At 40.5% G+C, this 18,628-nt stretch overlaps 1 protein-coding gene across 1 annotated transcript in view; it reads right to left on the reverse strand.

Moving 5' to 3' along the window:
• The window catches only part of dnah9l (dynein, axonemal, heavy polypeptide 9 like), a 58,959-nt gene extending 58,543 nt beyond the window's left edge, over positions 1-416 (reverse strand). The window contains exons 1-2 of the mRNA XM_077524170.1: positions 324-416; positions 3-214 (exon numbers count right to left, since the gene is read on the reverse strand). Of these exons, the coding sequence (XP_077380296.1) occupies positions 3-214; positions 324-396 (285 nt within the window). The 5' untranslated portion in view covers positions 397-416. The remainder of the gene's footprint in view (positions 1-2; positions 215-323) is intronic.
• Between the last annotated feature and the right edge of the window lie 18,212 nt (positions 417-18,628).

The raw sequence follows: 18,628 nt of genomic DNA on the forward strand, positions 1-18,628 counted from the left end.
ACCTTTTCCAGAATCAGATTGCCGAACTCCTGCAGTAGGACGACCATGCGCTGCGGAGTGCAGTAGTTCTGTGACCGACTCCAGATGAGACAGAGGGTGTGGAAGAGAGGAGGCAGCAGAGTGTCCACCTGAGGGAAACTTCTCTCTTCCAGGCTGCTGATGAGCCTCCTCAAAGGGCGCAAATACAGATCGATGTCTTCAGCTTCCAGCACCGCTGTGACAGTCAGATACAAAAGATCATTGCAAAGACTTCTTTTAACCCAAGCAATGGCACATGCAGAATCAGAATATGAATTTATATCAGGTCTGATGCAAATAGTCACCATCGTTGACTTTAACAGAGACATCCTGGAAGGATGAATAGTAACTGCTTTTCACTCTCCTCAGGATCTCCATGATCTCCTTCACTTTGTGACTCTGAATCTGAAAGCACCAATCGTGATTGTCACATGAATTGTTTCGACAATAATTCAGTGGGTTCAGTGCACGCTGTTGTCGTATTCATGAATGAAATACGATTACATCCACCACACATATAAGCGAAGAAGAATCTATCTGCCTGCACCTTGATTAATTAACCAAAAATCATGTTACATCACCTGCGCCACAACTTAGACCAGTTATTTAAATCCTAATTGATCTCTCAGATGGCAAATGTTCAAGTTCTGGTAGACGTGTCTCTCATGTTAGTTGGACTGTACCTGTGATTGAATTCCAATGAGATTCTCTCTTTGCGAGTTCCAGAACTGGAGCTCCACGTTTGGTCCTGGGTGCTCACCCTGGAGCAGCAGGGCTCCAGAGTCCTTTTTCAGGACGTCCCATATTTGTCCAGACCACTGAACTATCAGCGTTTCTATGGAGTATAACAAGCCTCCATCCAGTGGCCAACCTGTGGGGCTGGTGGAGAAACACTCATTCACTGCCTGCCCAGTTAAAATGAATCTTTGACGTCTATTGCCGTCAATGGCACTGACTGAATGAGTTAAAAATTTACAGGGCCATGGTGCACTCACCCAAGTCCAATGTCCTGAGATCGTGCCCTCTCCACACAAAGTGGGAGGGGCAGGAGAGTCCGCCCCTCAGCACGTCCTCTCAGAGTGACCACGATGCTTCTTAGCTTCTCCAGGTGTCGGTGAATGTCCTCTGACACAACCTGAGGCCACTCCTCATGGTTCACACTGTTAGACAGCACACACCCCAGCACCTACCCAGACAGTGGACTCTGCTACATTGCAAAGAAAGAATTGGAAAACGCGTATGTCCACAAGCCTACCTGTGAGATGACATTTGGTAAGTGCTCCATCGGGTATCCCGGTACTTCCCCCAGCCGCAGTTGGTGTCGGAATCCTTGGCGAGCGATTCTCTTTACACCCTTCTTCAGCACGCACAATATTTTGGTCTTCCATGGTGGTGAAGTCTTCACAGGTGCAAAAACAGTAGGAATGCTTTCAACAGCATTGAAAGCACCAGAAATAAGTAGGAACTTATTTCAGAAATGGGTATGTTAGATATAGTTTGCGGATAGAGGAGAAAAGGCAAGCAATGCCTTGCCGTTAAAAAAAAAATGTCAAAAACCAAAGACATTGGGTTAGAGTGTTTCTATATTACTATTCCTTAGAAATTCCCTCAAGTTCCTCAACAAATACTAATTGGAAAAGGTTACTCATTAAGAGTTTTATCTGAAGCGCGACCGGGCTGGCGCTCTAAAACTGGGGCGGTGAGAACGTAAACGAATCCTTCTTGAAGCAGGCTTGGAGAGTTCCCATCAACTCCTTAATTTTGACCTTGGTGGAGATAAAGGGGGGCTTTAACCCTTTGTTGGCAGGGCAAACGAGATCTGACAACAGTACTGTAGTTACAATTAAATTCAGTAGTGTAGTTGAAATTCTAAAGCAGTGGTTCTCAAACATTTTACAAAAAGTGCCAACTTTCACTTAAGTGATGGTGCTCACCAAAATCAAGACAATGTTTTAATAGTCTATATTAAGTCACTGTAACATATGCACAGTTTGAACATCAACATTGTGCTTACATGTAGGAAAATTGGAAAAACTTAAATAGTGATTTTTGTTTTTAAAGATTTAATTAATGCAAATGTATTAAACTTAAATCAATGTTAATCAGTTAAATACAACTGAACTGTTATTAGACTGTGATTCTTTCATCTACCACTAGAGGGAAGCCTGGTTAGTCCAAACACAGCATTCTGATTAATAATATTAGTGAGTTTGTGGAATACGTATTTAGGGATCGGCCAAAAATGACATCACAGTGTCTAAAGGCCCAGGTTGTGAACATCACATGACCAAACCCTAAAAACAGGTGAGCCATGATGGTCGTTACCTGTTTTAGTTGACAGCAAATGGCAAAAATGGTCACCCCCTGAGATGGGTAAAAAGGGGTGGATTTTTCTAATTAATTCACAATCCACAAATGCAATATTAATCAGTATGTTGTGTTTAGAGTAGTTGATTACATTTTTCACAATTTTGATTAATCACGAATAATCCCTTAATTTAAAAAGCCTTTTTATCAACATTTTTTGCCCGCCAAATTTAAAGAGCACCTATTATGTGTTAATTATTTCGACATTTAATATTATGAGGATGTCTTTTTTTTTTATCCACTGCACATGCTCACCTACCTCTTTTTCTAATCAGTTAATTACTTGCGTAATTTAAAATGGGGAAAAAAATTACCCCAATAGTTCAACAAGAATTATTCTGAATGTCATACACAAACACTTATTAAATGCTTTACTTTTATGCATGTAGTGTATATATATATATATATATATATATATATATATATATATATATATATATATATATATATATATATATATATATTTTTTTTTTTTTTTTTTTTCCATTTTCTTGACCGCTTATTCCTCACAAGGGTCGCGGGGGCTGCTGGCGCCTATCTCAGCTGGCTCTGGGCAGTAGGCGGGGGACACCCTGGACCGGTTGCCAGACAAACGCAGGGCACACAGAGACGAACAACCATCCACACTCACAAGCACACCTAGGGACAATATATATATATATATATATATATATATATATATATATATACAAAAAATTGGTACATGCATTTACAACTGTGCCAAAAAGTAGTAATACTGAAAGGTAAGAAAACCTAAGATGGGTGCTTCAATTAATAATATAATGGCTGTTTAAAAAAATGCAAATACTGCGTGTGTCTCACCTGAGCATCCCCGGCATGTAGTGTCCCTCCAGGTCCGGTGAAGAGCAGCAGCCTGTTGGTCCAAATGTGGTCCAGGTAGTCACAAATGATTTGCTGATTCTCATCCATGCTGATGAAACGGTTCCATTTATCTGTCTTAACGCGGAGCACACAGACCACCTGCTCCCGGAGGAAGTCCACCCTCTCGTCGGACAGCACTTTGAGAGAGGTCTCCTGGGCACCCCGCAGGCCTGAAGCCCTTCCACTCGGGGAAGGGTTAACCCTTGTGATGTTGCTGAGGGCCTCAGCCATGATGATGAAAAACTAACAATGGCTAAAAAATGAAGAGGTTCAAATTTCTCCAGTTAGAGGAAACATTCGTTATTGTTACCCCGTGCAGCTAGGAAATGGACAAGTAAAGTGATACAACTGCTCTCGACTAGTGTCCTGTATGTAACCTAATCTTGTAACCTGAGTCTTCAACAGGTACACGCCAAAAGCACCACACACCAGGTGACATTCAGTAAACATATGTTCTCATCTGTATTTTTTTTTTTAGCCCGTTCTTAACATCAGTATAATTTATTGTTGAACTTGAAATACTGACCCTTGATTTTTAAAAAGTTATAGGCAATGCAATACAATGAGTGACCACATGGGGCCAGTGTGGCACAATGTACCAAACATCATGTCTGAACTATAGCTTGTCTCCACTCATGACATCTTTCTGTCCATGTTGTTCCATTTTAAAGTACTCACAAAATAGATAAATAAATATATGGTTATTGTTTTGATTTGAGCCTGAATGCAAGGATGTAACAAGTTGTAATGCTAAATGCAACAGATGTATCTTATGGCATTTGAGCGTTTTGTACACTATTGCAAACATTGTCACATAAAAAGACCTGCAAATCATTTTTGCTCAAATGTTTTTTTTTTTAAATGAATGTCCATAAACATCACAGAAATGTTACACCCACACCAACAGAATTTTCCTATATCAATTTCTAGATGTGTTCAGTTTATTTGACACATTTTTATGCTAACGGGTGACCTTTGTAGGCTTATTCTCAACACGAGTGTTGAGCATTCATCTACAGTGAATGTTTCAATTGTGCATAATACACTGTACAAGCTATAATCCATGGCAGTTCTCAAAGGGAATTTGGTTTTTAGAAATCTGTAATTCCATGCTTTTATACCCTCCCATGGTTAAAGTAAAGTTTTCGAGTACGTGCTTTTATGTCATGCATTTATTAGTTTTGTTCTGTTCCTATAAATTTAAGTATTAATAGTGTGTGGCTGAATGTATATCTGTAGCGGACCCAAGGCCAACGGAGGGGCTTCCCTTGGGTGCATCTAAGCCCATTTGAGCCGACTGACAGCAAAAGCATGACTGCCCATCTCTTTGACCTCAAGTCCAATGTCAGCTCTGCTCCAAGGGGATGGAAGGATGGGGGCCAGAAAAAGAGATTGTGGAAGAACGGGGAGGACAAGAGGAGCATGAACAGGAGCCAATGGTGAGACAAAAGAAGAAGAAAAAAAAGAAAAGCTGAGATGGAAAGTAGGGAGGGGCTGCAAACTCACAAGAATACAAATGAGCGAAGAGTGATGAAGGCGCAGTTGTGAGCAGCAGCCGAAAAAAATGTCTATACTTTGTCAACAGGGTCATTGCTGAGTAATGCAAACGGGAAAAGCGCAAATGGGAAAAATGTGCCTTCAGGTGATGTTTAAACTTGCAGCACTTGACTGTAACTGAAATATCACCTAAATGAGAATGCAATATTCTGCTCCAGTGTGGCATAGCAAAGCACACGCTAAACTCTTTTTAATCTTTCAGCGGTGTCGTTTTTCTCAAACCTGAAGTGTCTCGCTTATTTCTCTCCTCCTCCACTCATCTTTGCTCTGTCCATTTTGCCGTTGCCAAGACGACATGCATGTGCGGCTTCATAATCAGACCTCTTGAGTCCTTGTTGCTTTGGTCCCGTTCACTCTTCTCTTCCCTCTTCACCATCTCACTTCTTATCACCAGATGTCGATGAGTATTTGGTCTCATGTGGCGGCCCTTTGCAGGACCTTCTCATCTGTGAGCTGATGTTCACTTTGCAGCTCTTCAGGGAAAACGACACATTTGTTCATGATTATAGCATCTGATCAGAAATGGATGAAGAGAAGAGACAGAAACGGGTAAATAGAAGGAACTAAGAGCATTGATGAATGCAGAACGTCGAAGGACTAAATAATTGTGAATCAGTGAATCAGAAAATAGATGGATGTGTATTTTAGATAAAATTAAGCTGTTTCACTCCAATTAAAAGGAACACAATGTAATTAGATGGGATTTGGCAGCCATACAGTGTATTCACCTGAACGTTAGATACGTTTCATTTTCCAGCTTCTGCCAAATGCACAGTCTGGATCCCATTCTGATAAAGTGGGAAAGGGTGGAACTGTATGGTCACGCATCATCAGATGATTTCTGAAAAAGTTGATAAGATTTGGCAGTGATGAAAGCATTTAAACAAATATGGGATTTTCCAAGTTCATTTCTCAATTTGATTTGAAATGGTTTTGGCCCCTCAGATAAATACGCACTTCAAATTGCAATACATACATACATTTGTTTTTAAATAATCGTGCACATTATAGGTAGATATACAAGACTTGAAAAATTATAATTGTGTTAAAATACTTTTGGGCAGTAAATGGTCTTTAAGTTATATAGCGGTTTTCACCAATATTAAGGCACTCGAAGCACTCCACATTGAGTTGGACTTTCTGACCTCATACCAGGAAATGTGCATAGTAGGTGGCTGGGGGGATGCTGGGTGTCGCGGGGCGTCTGGGGGGTTGGGGGGTATGGGGGTGGCAGGGGCTGGGTCGTGGTGGGTGGCGGGTGTGGTTCGTGGGGGGCGCTGGCCGGGTCGGGGGCGCTCCGGGCGTCTGGGTTTGTTCGCCGGCCGCTGGAGAGCGTGGGAGGTTGTGCCTTGGTACTGCCGCGGCTTGGGGGATTCCGGGGGGGCCTTGCTCTCTTTGTTGGGCCACGGTCGACGGCTCCCCTCTTTGGTGGCGGTCCTTATGCATGCCAGATCCATCAAACCAGCATCTACTGAAATTCAAACAGAATTCGCTTCTCCCTCCCACTGCTCGTTGAATCAGTGGGTGCTGGTGTCTGTGGATCTCACTCTGCTTCATCTACCCTTCCCTCTTTCCTCTCTTTAGTTTTTCCTCTGGTCTCTTGACATCTTCTTAATTTGTTGGAATTTAGAGGTTTCTGGTGTCGGCGTAAGACTCTGGTTTTGTAACCATGTGGATGGCAGGTGGTGTTTAGTTGGTGCTGGATTTCACTTTGATTTATCTTTCTTTTCTTTGACCTTTCCTCCGGTCTCCTGACCTTCTGAACCTCAAGACTCTGGCGAGACTCTGAAGTATCCGGTTAAGGTGAAGGGTAATGGGATTTTTATTAGGTTTTAGGTGAATTAATGAGTACAAATTTACATGAATTCACACGCACGCACGAACACAAACGCGCACATGTAAAAAAAAAAAAAGAAAAAGAGCAATGTTGATAAGATGTTGAATCGGTAAGACTGCCAAATGAGCTCTCTCAGAAAAACAAACAAAAAAAACCTCTTCAAGGACGATCCCCATACTGACACAGTTCTAAACATATTTATTCATTTATTTATTATAACATGAATTTAGTTATAGAAACTTCACCAGAACAACAAACAGCAATTTATCGGAATCAGCCATCTTTGTTGTTTTCATTCACCTTGAATGTTTTGAGGTCGGAAACAGAGTGGGATAATTCCGACTTCCCCATCTTCCTCGAATGTAGCATTTGCGTCCATTTTGTCTATTAGAACTGGGATGTGGCTATACTCAGAAATAAATAACCAACCACATCCAAACTCCTGTCCACCTGGCATCATTTATAGTTGTTCTCATTAACGTCAAATAAATTTCAGCCTTGTTAGGAGGCTTTTCTTAACATTTTTTGCTTTCTAGCAAAAGCTAGAATGTAACCTAAAAAAATGAAATTATAGATCTTGAGACACGGCGTGTGTGACCATGAAGCCAACCAACGCACACCATCACACGTCTTATGCGAGGTTACTGACTGAGGAGCCATGCAAACGACCTCGTCAGGTGATTGCCATGTATGTGCTTGTGTGTGAGTCCAGATGGTGCTGACCAGCCGTTGCTCCCAGGGTAGATGAAGTAAATGGAGCGATTACAGTAATGACCGACACACATGTCTGTCTCATGGCTAAACATGGCTGCCAGCACTTACACACGCACGCATGCACACAGTCACATTAACTTAAAGTACAGATTCCAGACCTGTTCATGAAAAGCTTTCAAATATCTTAGTATGTTTTAATTAGGGATAGACCGATTATCGGCCGGGTCGATTATCTGCGGAGATATTTTGACAAATAATGGCATCTTCCGATTTACAAATCTGAAGGCCAATTACACTGGTACCTCACTTAGCAGTGAATGCTTGCAACCGTAGCGAAGTTAGGGTTTTCATCAGGATTTGCAAGATGTTCACAGACAATTTTTACTTGTCTCACAGACATTTCAAACATATTCAGATAATTTTTGACTGTCTGCGCAAATCTTTTGGAACCTTTTACGAACCCTGACGAAAACCCCAAATAAGCTGCATTCGCATGCATTTGTCGCTCAGTGAGATACAGGGAACTTTTCATTTAGGAATTTATACTTTATAAAAAAAAAAAAATGATGAAGACACTGGGAACTCCCTATACTTTTTATTTTAAATAAATAAATAAATAAATAAATAAATAACCACGCAAATAATGAATGAATAAATAAATAAAAATGTTGAAATTTTGGAAAACTACTTAAAGTACAAATCTTTAGGGAACTATTTACTTGCCTAGTTTTTAATTTATTTTAGCACATGCGGTGGCCTTGGAAACCTCCTGCAATTTTTGTTATAATTTTAAAAACAAAGCTGTCAATATGTTTGTTGCAATCATGTGATTCCGGCGGTGCGCGGAATTCAACTGGGGGTCAGAAAGTAGGGAACACCCATCGAAAATGATGGAAAGCGACTATGCAAAAGCGTTGGGTGAGCCTGGACGTAGCTGACAGGCTCTAAAAATAGTTAAATATGTCAGATATGATCCTTACACTCTGAGGAAAAGAGATTTTTCCGAACTCGTGTCAGATTTGCATGGCGTGGAAGCAATCGACATCACAAACTAACTCGTCCTCCAGACATCGTACTACACTGCTAGCCAAATGAAGGCGTATTAAAGGCTGGAGGCTTACAACTATTTTGTGTGCGGTTGGGTCAGCGAACTCGGATCAAAAGAAGCACTAAATGACTGCCTTCTTGTTTTTGCTCAGGTGAGTAAATATGATTCAGAATCTTTCTCTTTTCAACTCAAATGTACACAAAGGTACCACTGGCGTCAGGCTACAAGCTAGCTGGCTAACTGTTACTTTACCTGCTATTTTCTACGTGTTGTTAAGTTAACCATTCTCAGAGATCTAACGTATGTCGTGGCCTTCCTGGAAGAAGGACCTCAATTTAAGAACCACGCGCTGTGATAGCTAACGTAGCTAGCATTGCTAAAAACAAAGACAGCCATCGAGCATGGACACACAAGCTGTAGAACAAACTCCACATAGTATTATCGCATTACAGGTAATATCACACTGGCCTGTTGAGGTTTATTCAGCTATGTAAGTAGTTTCATTACTGTAGCCTTACCTTTCACGCTTTCACGAAGTAATCACTACATATGCAAGCGTTATCCGACTTTGCTCCTTCGGATTTCAGACGAAGGTTTTTCGTCCAAGTGTGCCGTCTTCTTTCGCTATTTTATTTTTTTATTTATTTAAATAACCTTTTATGGATTTACTACTTTTGGGCCACAAAAGTAGCTTTTATTTTTATTTTTTTCTTGATTAGACCGGTTGGTACAGCCATAAACAGCACAAAACTTCGGCATATTCTATTCTCAGCTTTTTCTAATGGCGAAGTTAAGTTACTTCCTGTCCCCCATCTGGGGTTGGGCGCTTGTCGTGACATCACATGAAACCCACCTATACATTCTATTGTTTTAAAATTATGATTTTTTTTTTTTTTAATTTGATGATTCGATTTTACTGCAAATGAATATTGGCATGAAATACTTGTTATCGATCTTCTTGACTACTAATAATCGGCATCAGAATCGGCCTTGAAAAAACCATATCGGTCTATCGCTCATGTTTTAATTGCAAGCAAGTGGCTCATGAAAAGAGGCACGTTTGTAAAATTGTGACGTTTCTTGTCAAGGTGATTCCACTAAATTTCTTCATCTCACCCTCTGCCTTACACATGGCAACTCCACTGTGTGCGAGTTCCATTACATGCCCCTTCCCTGTGTGTCTTTTAATGCCTCTCCTCCACACGGAACAAGTCAAGAGATGGGGACAATTCAGACTAACCGCCTGAGACAGGCACTGTGAAAGCTCAAAGCAAGGTGGTCCTTATCAGACCGCTCCTTTTGTACTGCAAAGGTCCCTCTCCACTTGCTGGAGTCACGGATATCTTCAGGAAGTGGATAGAGGACATGACCACCCTCCAAGCACTCTGCCATGTATTCCAAATGAAAGTGCAATGTCTGTTTTATGTATATAATTTATTATGAAATATCATGTGAAGACACTACAGCTGCTACCACAGTGTGTAGGTGTTTGTGATCCCTATAAAAGCTTAATTGTGACAAATGTTTTTCCAAACCATGCATTACTTCATATATCAGACAGTATTTAGATCCTGTAGATGGAGCTATTTATCTACCAAGCCACACATACTGTTTGGATGATCCAATTGAAAGTTGCTCCCATGCCTCCCTCATCCTGATTTTGTGGATATGAGCTCAGGGGAGTTGTGCATCATGCAAGCTCGTCATCTTTGGCTTGGATGGAATTGGCACAACAGCGCTGCGGCAATAGAGTTAACACAATAACATATACATGTATATTAGTGCTTGCAAACCAATAGAGGGATGAATTTTAATATACTGAGTACACTGAACATTCTTTCTGGCTTTGACCTTGAGAAAAAGTATTGTTTCTGTAAGGTCATAAAGCAAGAAAATTTTCCTCAAGTGAACACCATGTGAGGGGGGAAATCACTTATCTCCAAGTTAAGTAAAGCCTCACCTCAAAGACATTTACCTTTCTCTCAAAGCCCAGCGGCTATGTGATTAAAGCATAATAGCATGTTCTATCCCACATTTGTCATGCTGTGTGGTGAGTCAAAAGGACTGAAAGGATCATTTCCATCGTTTCAAGGAAATATCTGTGAGAACAAAGCAGCAAATTAGTCACGCGAACTAAACGACCAGCGCTCGCTATCGCTTGCAGAAGACTACGGCACTTTGTCTGGCTTTGATTGGTCGCCACAGAGCTCGTTCATTACACGCACAAGAGTTGCTAATGAAGGTAGACAGAGGGGGAATGATAGACTAGGGTTTCATGCTGATGAACAAAAACGTTGAGGAAAGTGGCTGATTATGTGTCATTTTTGTGCCATTCATTCCCAATTATGTTAATGTTGCATCTAGGTTAGAGATGGTTTGATCCTTGTTATAAACCTTCTATTATTAATATATTTATTGGCTGCACATTTGTATTTAAATTGATAACTGAGTAAAATTTAGCCCACAGGAAAGGGAGGGTTGGCTGGTCAGGACAAGTGGGGATTCATACTGGCAGAATTATCATTAAGGTCCACTGCAGGGACTACTTGAATGTTGACATATTATTGAATCTTTATTACCATCTAGGGATTTCCCTTCATGCCCCTCAAACATAGAGCCGTGCTCACAAAAATAAGTCAATGATCTACTCAAGCAAAAAACATCCTGCATCTAACTATTAAAATCTGTCCATTCCACTTTTATTTTTCATCACCACACTTTAATGAACGAGGACTTTGGTGATGCCTGAAACATACAGAAAGACTATTAAGGTGGTTCATAGATTGTACTGGTCAGAAATGTTGTAATTGTAAACAAATAGTATTGTTCGTGATATGTGACTCGACTTGTGTTCTGTGATTTGTATGGGGATTTGAGACATTTTGAATTACTGTGGAGATCATTGCTTATTTTTAATACATACTAAGACATTAAAGACCATGTAAAGTGAATTTAGACAATATGTTATATCAGGAATGGTCCACTGCGATTGGCTGTTAACCAGTTCAGGGTGTAACCCGCCTACTGCCCGAAGCCGGCTGGGATAGGCTCCAGCACCCCACGACTCTGTAAGGATTAAGCGGTTCAAGAAAATGGATGGATGGATGGATGGATGGATGGATGGAATGGCCCACAAATATGTGTCCTATATGTGGTCTTATCGGACAGATGTATGAGATACTGCCACGTACATGCTATTTTAAATATGGACTAAATATATGAAACATACATTCTCAGATTTTTTTTTTTTTTTTGCAGTGCAAAGGGCTCTCCTGCATGAAAATTAACATTCAAGGATGACACAATAAGTGCATGAACCTATTTTGTACATTTTTCACAAAAATCAACATTTTAATATTAATGCGGTTCTTAGTCGAGCATATCATTACCTAAGAGATGTCTGCCATCTAGTGGTGATTGGTGATATTACAACTTGTAACTATAGTCAATCCCTGCATATTTGCATATTCATGGCATTTTCTTCTTTTTTATTTTTAAAATATTTTTTCATATTTTATATTTTTCACATTTTTTCAGTTGCCCATCTCTGCATTCAATGTATGTTTGAAGAAAGATCTTGGAAACGTGCGAAGACTGAGGGGAATATTCACTAAGAATGTGCTGCGTTTGGTAATAGCATGAAATATTGCACCACAACCGCACCCGCAGTCTGCGCCCAGTTACCCACCGATTCACTAAGGATATTGCTCTAATCATATACCGGCGCAAACACGCCCACAAAAATGACAGCTTGGAGCAAATTTGCACCTAATTTACCACACACGGCAATGGATTTGCTCAATGAACATGGTTGTTATAGTAACAGTTGCGAGAAAGATGACATTATTACAAAGTGAGGCTGGAGCGAGAGTAAGCGTTTAGAGCGACATTAAGCTGTACAGAGCAGAGAGGACGACAACGATGTCATTCATTCATAAAGTACAAATTATTGGTGCGATCGTTTTTTAAAAATATATTTTCAGAGGTTGGCGTGGGCGTACAGTATGCATCTGGCACGTAAAAATGTAAATCGTAAAATGCCTCCCCGCCATTGCCAATCAGCCTGGGTTACGTTATGTGTCCTAAAACAAGCATAGAAAAATTTCCCTCTCTCTCTCTCTCTCTCTCTCTCTCTCTCTCTCTCTCTCTCTCTCTCTCTCTCTCTCTCTCTCCTCTCTGCGTGACCTGCCGTGGATGTTGTGCTGCAAATGGCATGCACTGCTGTCATGATCCTGGGATCGAGGTTGTAGCAGGTTAATACATGCTTTCCAAAAAAAAAGTTATTTGCATGAATTAGACGCTGTATATCAATGAGTCTCATTTGCATTGGGATGGGCATATTTTGCATCAAATGTCTGCAAATTACCTAATTTACATACACACAAATAACACCGGCGCACTGTGACACAATCTGTTTGGCCGCGCACTTAGTGACAGATTTCCCCATCTGCGCGTGTTTAGTGAATTAGGCGCTCCCAGATTGCTCCATTTTTGCCGGTTAGCGCGGTGCAAAGGCGACGCAAACCTTTAGTGAATAGGCCCCTGAGATTGCTGATTTTTTTTCTTTTTGGCCATGCTTGTGGCTAAAATGACACCCAGTGACACAATCTGGTATTGGGTTACTGGTATGGGTTCCCCCTTTTTGTAAGAACTTGAGCGGCTTCATTTGCATCAACTCTTATCCAGCACAACTGCGACATGCAGTCAGCTAGCTATCTGTGCCGACACCCTGAAAATATATCATCCATTTCGATAGTCTGATGGCGAGGCTGCTTTAGAGTGCTTTGATGTTGGCCATGAGTGTACACAGAAAAAAGCAACAGCATTGGAGTGGGAGGATACTTAACTTGACACCCAGCGTGTGGACCAGTGCTGTGGGTATGTGGTAGAGTGCCTTGTTGTCAGTCATCAGTGCATGCAAGTCACGGTGAGTTGAGTTGAAGTTGAATTTCGAACATGAAGTCTTAAAAAAATACTGTGTATACGTATATAAATCATTTGGGTCATCAACCTAACTTAAAGGACTGTGTTTTTGCATTGTTAAATGTAAATAAGCTAATAAGGCCTTGATCGTTGCCTATAGGGCTTTTAACATTACTTACTGTATATTAGTTCAGTTACATAACCTCCGAAGTATGAGCATTTTAGACTGATTGGAATTGAGATGCATAAAAACTCACAAACAAATAGATTAGTCATTGATCGAAGGTAAGCTTGGATCCGTGTGTGAGAGCACGCCATGTCCAATCGATGGCTTTAATTCAGCCTCAAGTGCGTGTTTGCACGATTCTGGCTATGGCCCCTCTCACCCCCGTGTACCGTACACAGACGCTCAAAAAAGGAAAACACGCAGATACACAGCAACCTGATTAGGTGAGCCGCAGGGATTAGGCCTAATGACAAACAAACTCAGCGTGTGCTCCAGAACCTCAGCTTCGCAGATGAAATATAGATTTTTCCTCTGTCCCAAAAGCTGATGGGTGAAGGCATGTGTGTGCGCGTGTGCTTGCGTGTGTAATCTTGTTCTTCAGATTGTTTTTATGGAGGGAATAGACATGTGGGAATAGAATATAACTGATTGGGCACTGCTTTGTTACTGTTAAAGACCCAATCCCAGGGGATGGAGAGGGTTAAATAACTGCTCATGTGTTTGTTTTTGTGTATCTCTTTTCAGGTATGTTTGTATGGACAGATAAATACATACAATTGCAGTCCCTGGATATATTCATTGTTATTATTGCTTTAGCTAATGACAAGTCTCTCCCAATTACTCAAAATATCACTAATGAGGTGTGTCTATATGAGTGCTTATTTGAGCACCCAATACTTCATTTTGACTTAATTAAATCTTTTGCCCCTTGGAGAATTTGCCACAAGCAATGGCCCATTTGTTACAATGCATTATGCATGTAGGCACTTTTTTTTTTGGTACAGTTTATCCAACAGTCGTTATTATCAAAAACATAAGTTGTAATAAGGAATGTAACAAGGAGTTATTTGTATTTAAATCACAGTTAATGCATAAAAGTGAGCCGAAAATTAGTTAAGGTACAACATAAAGCTGCTGGGAAATTCTATGTATCAAACGGTGCTATTTGCATGCCCAGGAAATATAATCTATAAATATATAAACAAATCAATTAGACTTTCCCCCCAAAAAAATGAAATTCTGTAGATTTTGTTTTTAGACATAAAATCAATTCAATTTGAAGTCAACAGTTTGTTTATTGAATATATAAACCAGCAACAGAAATACTGAAATTAATATAGAAATATTTATATTTTTTTAACATACATAGTCATCATTAAGCACAGTTTACATGTTCAAAAGGGAGTAGGGAGGAGGAGGAGAAAAAAAAAAAATTCTTCTCCCTTACAAGAAAAAAAACACACACACACACACACACACACACACGCACACACACACACACACACACACACACACACACACACACACACACACACACACACACACACCCCCCCCCCCACACACACACACACACACAATCTTGCACATATAAATAGCTGCAATTATACGTGCATAGCTATGCCAACAAAATTGTGCATTTAGTTGATAAACTAACACATTTACAGTGATATAAATACAGTAAGTCATGTTTTCACACATGACCACCTAAAAAAAAAACTCCCATATATCATACTTGCATGTTTTATAACTAGGATTGGACAATCCAGGTCCAGCAAGTAAAAACCCTGAAACAGTTTGGCTTTAGCCACCTACTCAACACTCAACTGTTCCTGCCCCTAACAAGATGGCTGGATAGAATATAATAAAATAGAATCACCTTTATTGTCATTGTAACATTAAGATACAACTGGATTGTGTTGCTCCCTCGTGCAAAATTCAAATAATTATCAACACACAGTATGGAATAAATAAAAGTACAGATTAAAAGGTAATTAAAAGGGTAGATAAAAAATGTACATTGTGATAATAAAGTACCCAGTAGTGTCAAGTGCACAATAAAAATGAGTCATTTAAATGATCAGGATGAGTATGAGTTGAGTGCTCCAACAGCTAATGAATAAAAACTGTTTTGTAGCGGCTGCAGTATATATCCCAAGTCTGGAGTGGCGCTGTAGCACTCCCATATGAAGTTAACTTAAAGCGTAGAAGAAGAATCAGCGAAGACAAACTCTGATTTGAATAGCTGATAGGCCAAGACTTTTGAAACCGCAAGGCCGCCATATTACTCCTCCCAATAAATGTTTCTCGGCATACGATCCTATATATTTACAGTATTGAAATTAGAGAACGTTCGTGCGTGTGGCCGCTTGAATCAGTTTTCGCCAGCAGCGATAGCAGCAGGAAGTCTGGCGCTAGCGTGTGCATCAATGACTGGTGGGTCCTGTTGTCCTTATTTCTTGTCTGTAACCTTCTTGCCAGAATCAGCTATAGCTTGTTCCTTCTAAAATGTTTGTTACGAATGTTTGGGCGCTGTTTCCTCATGCGCTCGTTCCCACATAGCACTCGTAAAAATCATGTTGCGCTGCTAAGCCCGAAACCGGAAGTGTCACCATTTAGTTTCACAATAAGAGCGCATACCGGAAGTGATGTTCTAAATGACGCTAGCTTAACTGCACTAATTTAATGTGTGTAAATTGTTTCGGATTTCGAACAATTTGCTTTTGGAACAGCCTTCTGGAACGGATTATACGAGGTTTGACTGTACCTGGAGCTGGGAAAAAAATATTTTTGGCACTGCTGTTGTTGACAATCACACGATTTAATCCAAGCGTCAAATTATAAATGATGTTGCTGTATGCAGATTCAGATATGAGTGGTGTTTTTAATCACTCTTCAAAGTGATGCGTTCATTTAGCTGCTGCCAGTGAGAATGAATCACAAAGTCGTTTGAGTGTATGCAAAGTGGTTTGTCATTTTTACCTTCGATGAATGCAGTGCAGCATAAAAGTGGCAGCTCGATATAGTGATTAATTAAGGTTAGGTGCATTTTCTTTATGGTTGTGGCAACGTGATTACGTATCACAACTGCACAGCTGGTAGTGGACTAACGGTGTAGCTCGATGACAACAATCACAATTAGTCCCCTACCTCATTCCACCCCCGCCAGATGAACAATATTAGTGAGTGCATTATTATCAGATGTAACACTGTTAGGTAACACTAATCTGCTCAGTTGACACTTTGGCCTTGTCCAAAGTGGTTCTGTTACTCTGGAACTTGAACCAGCTGATCATGTCATTGGTGGAGAAGATCAGGGTGATATGTATTTTTTTTTAATGGTAATTAGCCCCCTGTTCAGTGTTGCCAGGTGGGAAATATAGGATTATCGTACCATAGACACAAAATTTTCGGATTTTGATGGAAATTATCGTACACCCGTCATAACCAAAGTACACTGATTCGCGACAGTCAAATATAGTCGTTCTTGTGTTTAAAACCGCTCGCGGCTTACAGGCACTCAGAGCTTCATTGCGGGTTAATGTCACTGATCTGTATCTATTACTGGATAGCCAGGCCAAGTCACTGGAATTCATTTTGCTTTGGTCTATCTCTCCTCTGTCTTCTGCTTTTGGCTCTTATTTACGTTGTTTTGGTGATTTGAGTCTTGCGCGATTTCCTGTCTGGGAGTGTCTCCTGGGGGCGGGCACTTACCATTCAGCCAATCAAAGCATGGACGTCACTCGTTTCTCACGCTCAGCAAAACGCGATTGGCTGTTATTATGTCACATGACAACAGATGCCTTCAGGGTTCGCAAAAAAAAACTCTGGCAGTTTCAGTTTCGCCAGCAATAATATGAAATGGTCAAATTATCGTACATTTGCCATTTTTTTTTTAGAACTATTGATCGTACATCGTACAGAAGGTCAAATTATCGTACAAATACGATAATTATCGTACACCTGGCAACACTGCCCCTGTTTCTTAACAGTGGGGCAGATAATAGATATCTATACTTGTTTGTTTAATTTCACACTTGATGCCTGGGCAGGCACTAGAGTCTAGTGCCTACCGTCAAATATTTGGGTCTAGTGACTAGACCCAAATATTTGACGCAATAAAACACAGTATTGAAATGTCACTTTTTCATATGACTCCTTTAATTTTGCCCAATTTGTGTATCCATATTGTAATATAACATACTTTACTGAAGGATGAATATGTTTTCGTTGCTCTTTTCCTCCTTGGTAACAGCATATTAAAGTATATTGGATCTTATAAATTCAAACATGCTCCCCCTTCTTGAGGTTAACTAAGTGGCTATCTGGTACAGGCATCTTTGATTTGTCCCTTGCACACTCCTGAACACACACAGGCTGCTAAAAAGCTAATCTTTTTGTGCTAATGAACGGTATTGGCTTTCCTAACAGGCTTTTAAAGAAATGTGATGAATTGAGGGTGAGCTGGATGGAAGGGAGAGAAGGGCACTGGGAGGCGATGCCACACGTGCGATGGAAGGGAGGCGTCAATAAGCACATCAGCCTGATCCCCCCCCTCACGTGCATATGCTGCTAATGTATGCATCCGCACTCATTGACATGCACACATAAGCACCTGCATGCGCCTTTAGTCGCTCATAAATCTGTAGGCAAAGCACAAAGGCAAAGTCTTTTGGTGCCAATAAGCTGAGAGATGGATTGCAGGAGATGTCTCCACCTTGACCATTGCTGTGATGAATGCCCCACAGTGTGTTTACATGCACTCCTGTGTATTACATCAGTTGGGAGATGTAGCCTTACGCAGATTGCTGTAGAAATAGTGGTAGGAAATCCATTTTGTGATCTCTGTTGCAGAAATGGGACTTCTGTTTAATACAAAATGGTTGACAGAAGTGTTTTTTTTTAAATGTTTAATTTCAAACTAATTAGAATAAATACAATTGCGATTTTCAGGACAGTGCAGTTAAGCTATCCCCACATACAGTATGAACTTCCATCCATTTTGTCCTGGGTCATGGGTGAGATTGTTGCTCTACTTGGTTTTCATGGTGTTTACTGTGGGGTAGGATGCTGGTGCCCTGGCGCAAATGTATCCATATTTAACACTGGTTACTAATTTGCTGAGAAAAATGGCCTGGTGCCTTTTCCAACTGGTTTTGATATAAAATGGTTACAACGGAAATCCCTGGCTTTATTTAAGGTAGAAAGAGATGGAGGAGACACGTGTCTGTGGCTGCTCTGTTTAATTTAAGCTAACGTTTTTATGGTTTGTCCATCG

The sequence above is a fragment of the Festucalex cinctus genome, chromosome 1, assembly GCF_051991245.1.
Source record: "Festucalex cinctus isolate MCC-2025b chromosome 1, RoL_Fcin_1.0, whole genome shotgun sequence".
NCBI lineage: Eukaryota > Metazoa > Chordata > Actinopteri > Syngnathiformes > Syngnathidae > Festucalex > Festucalex cinctus.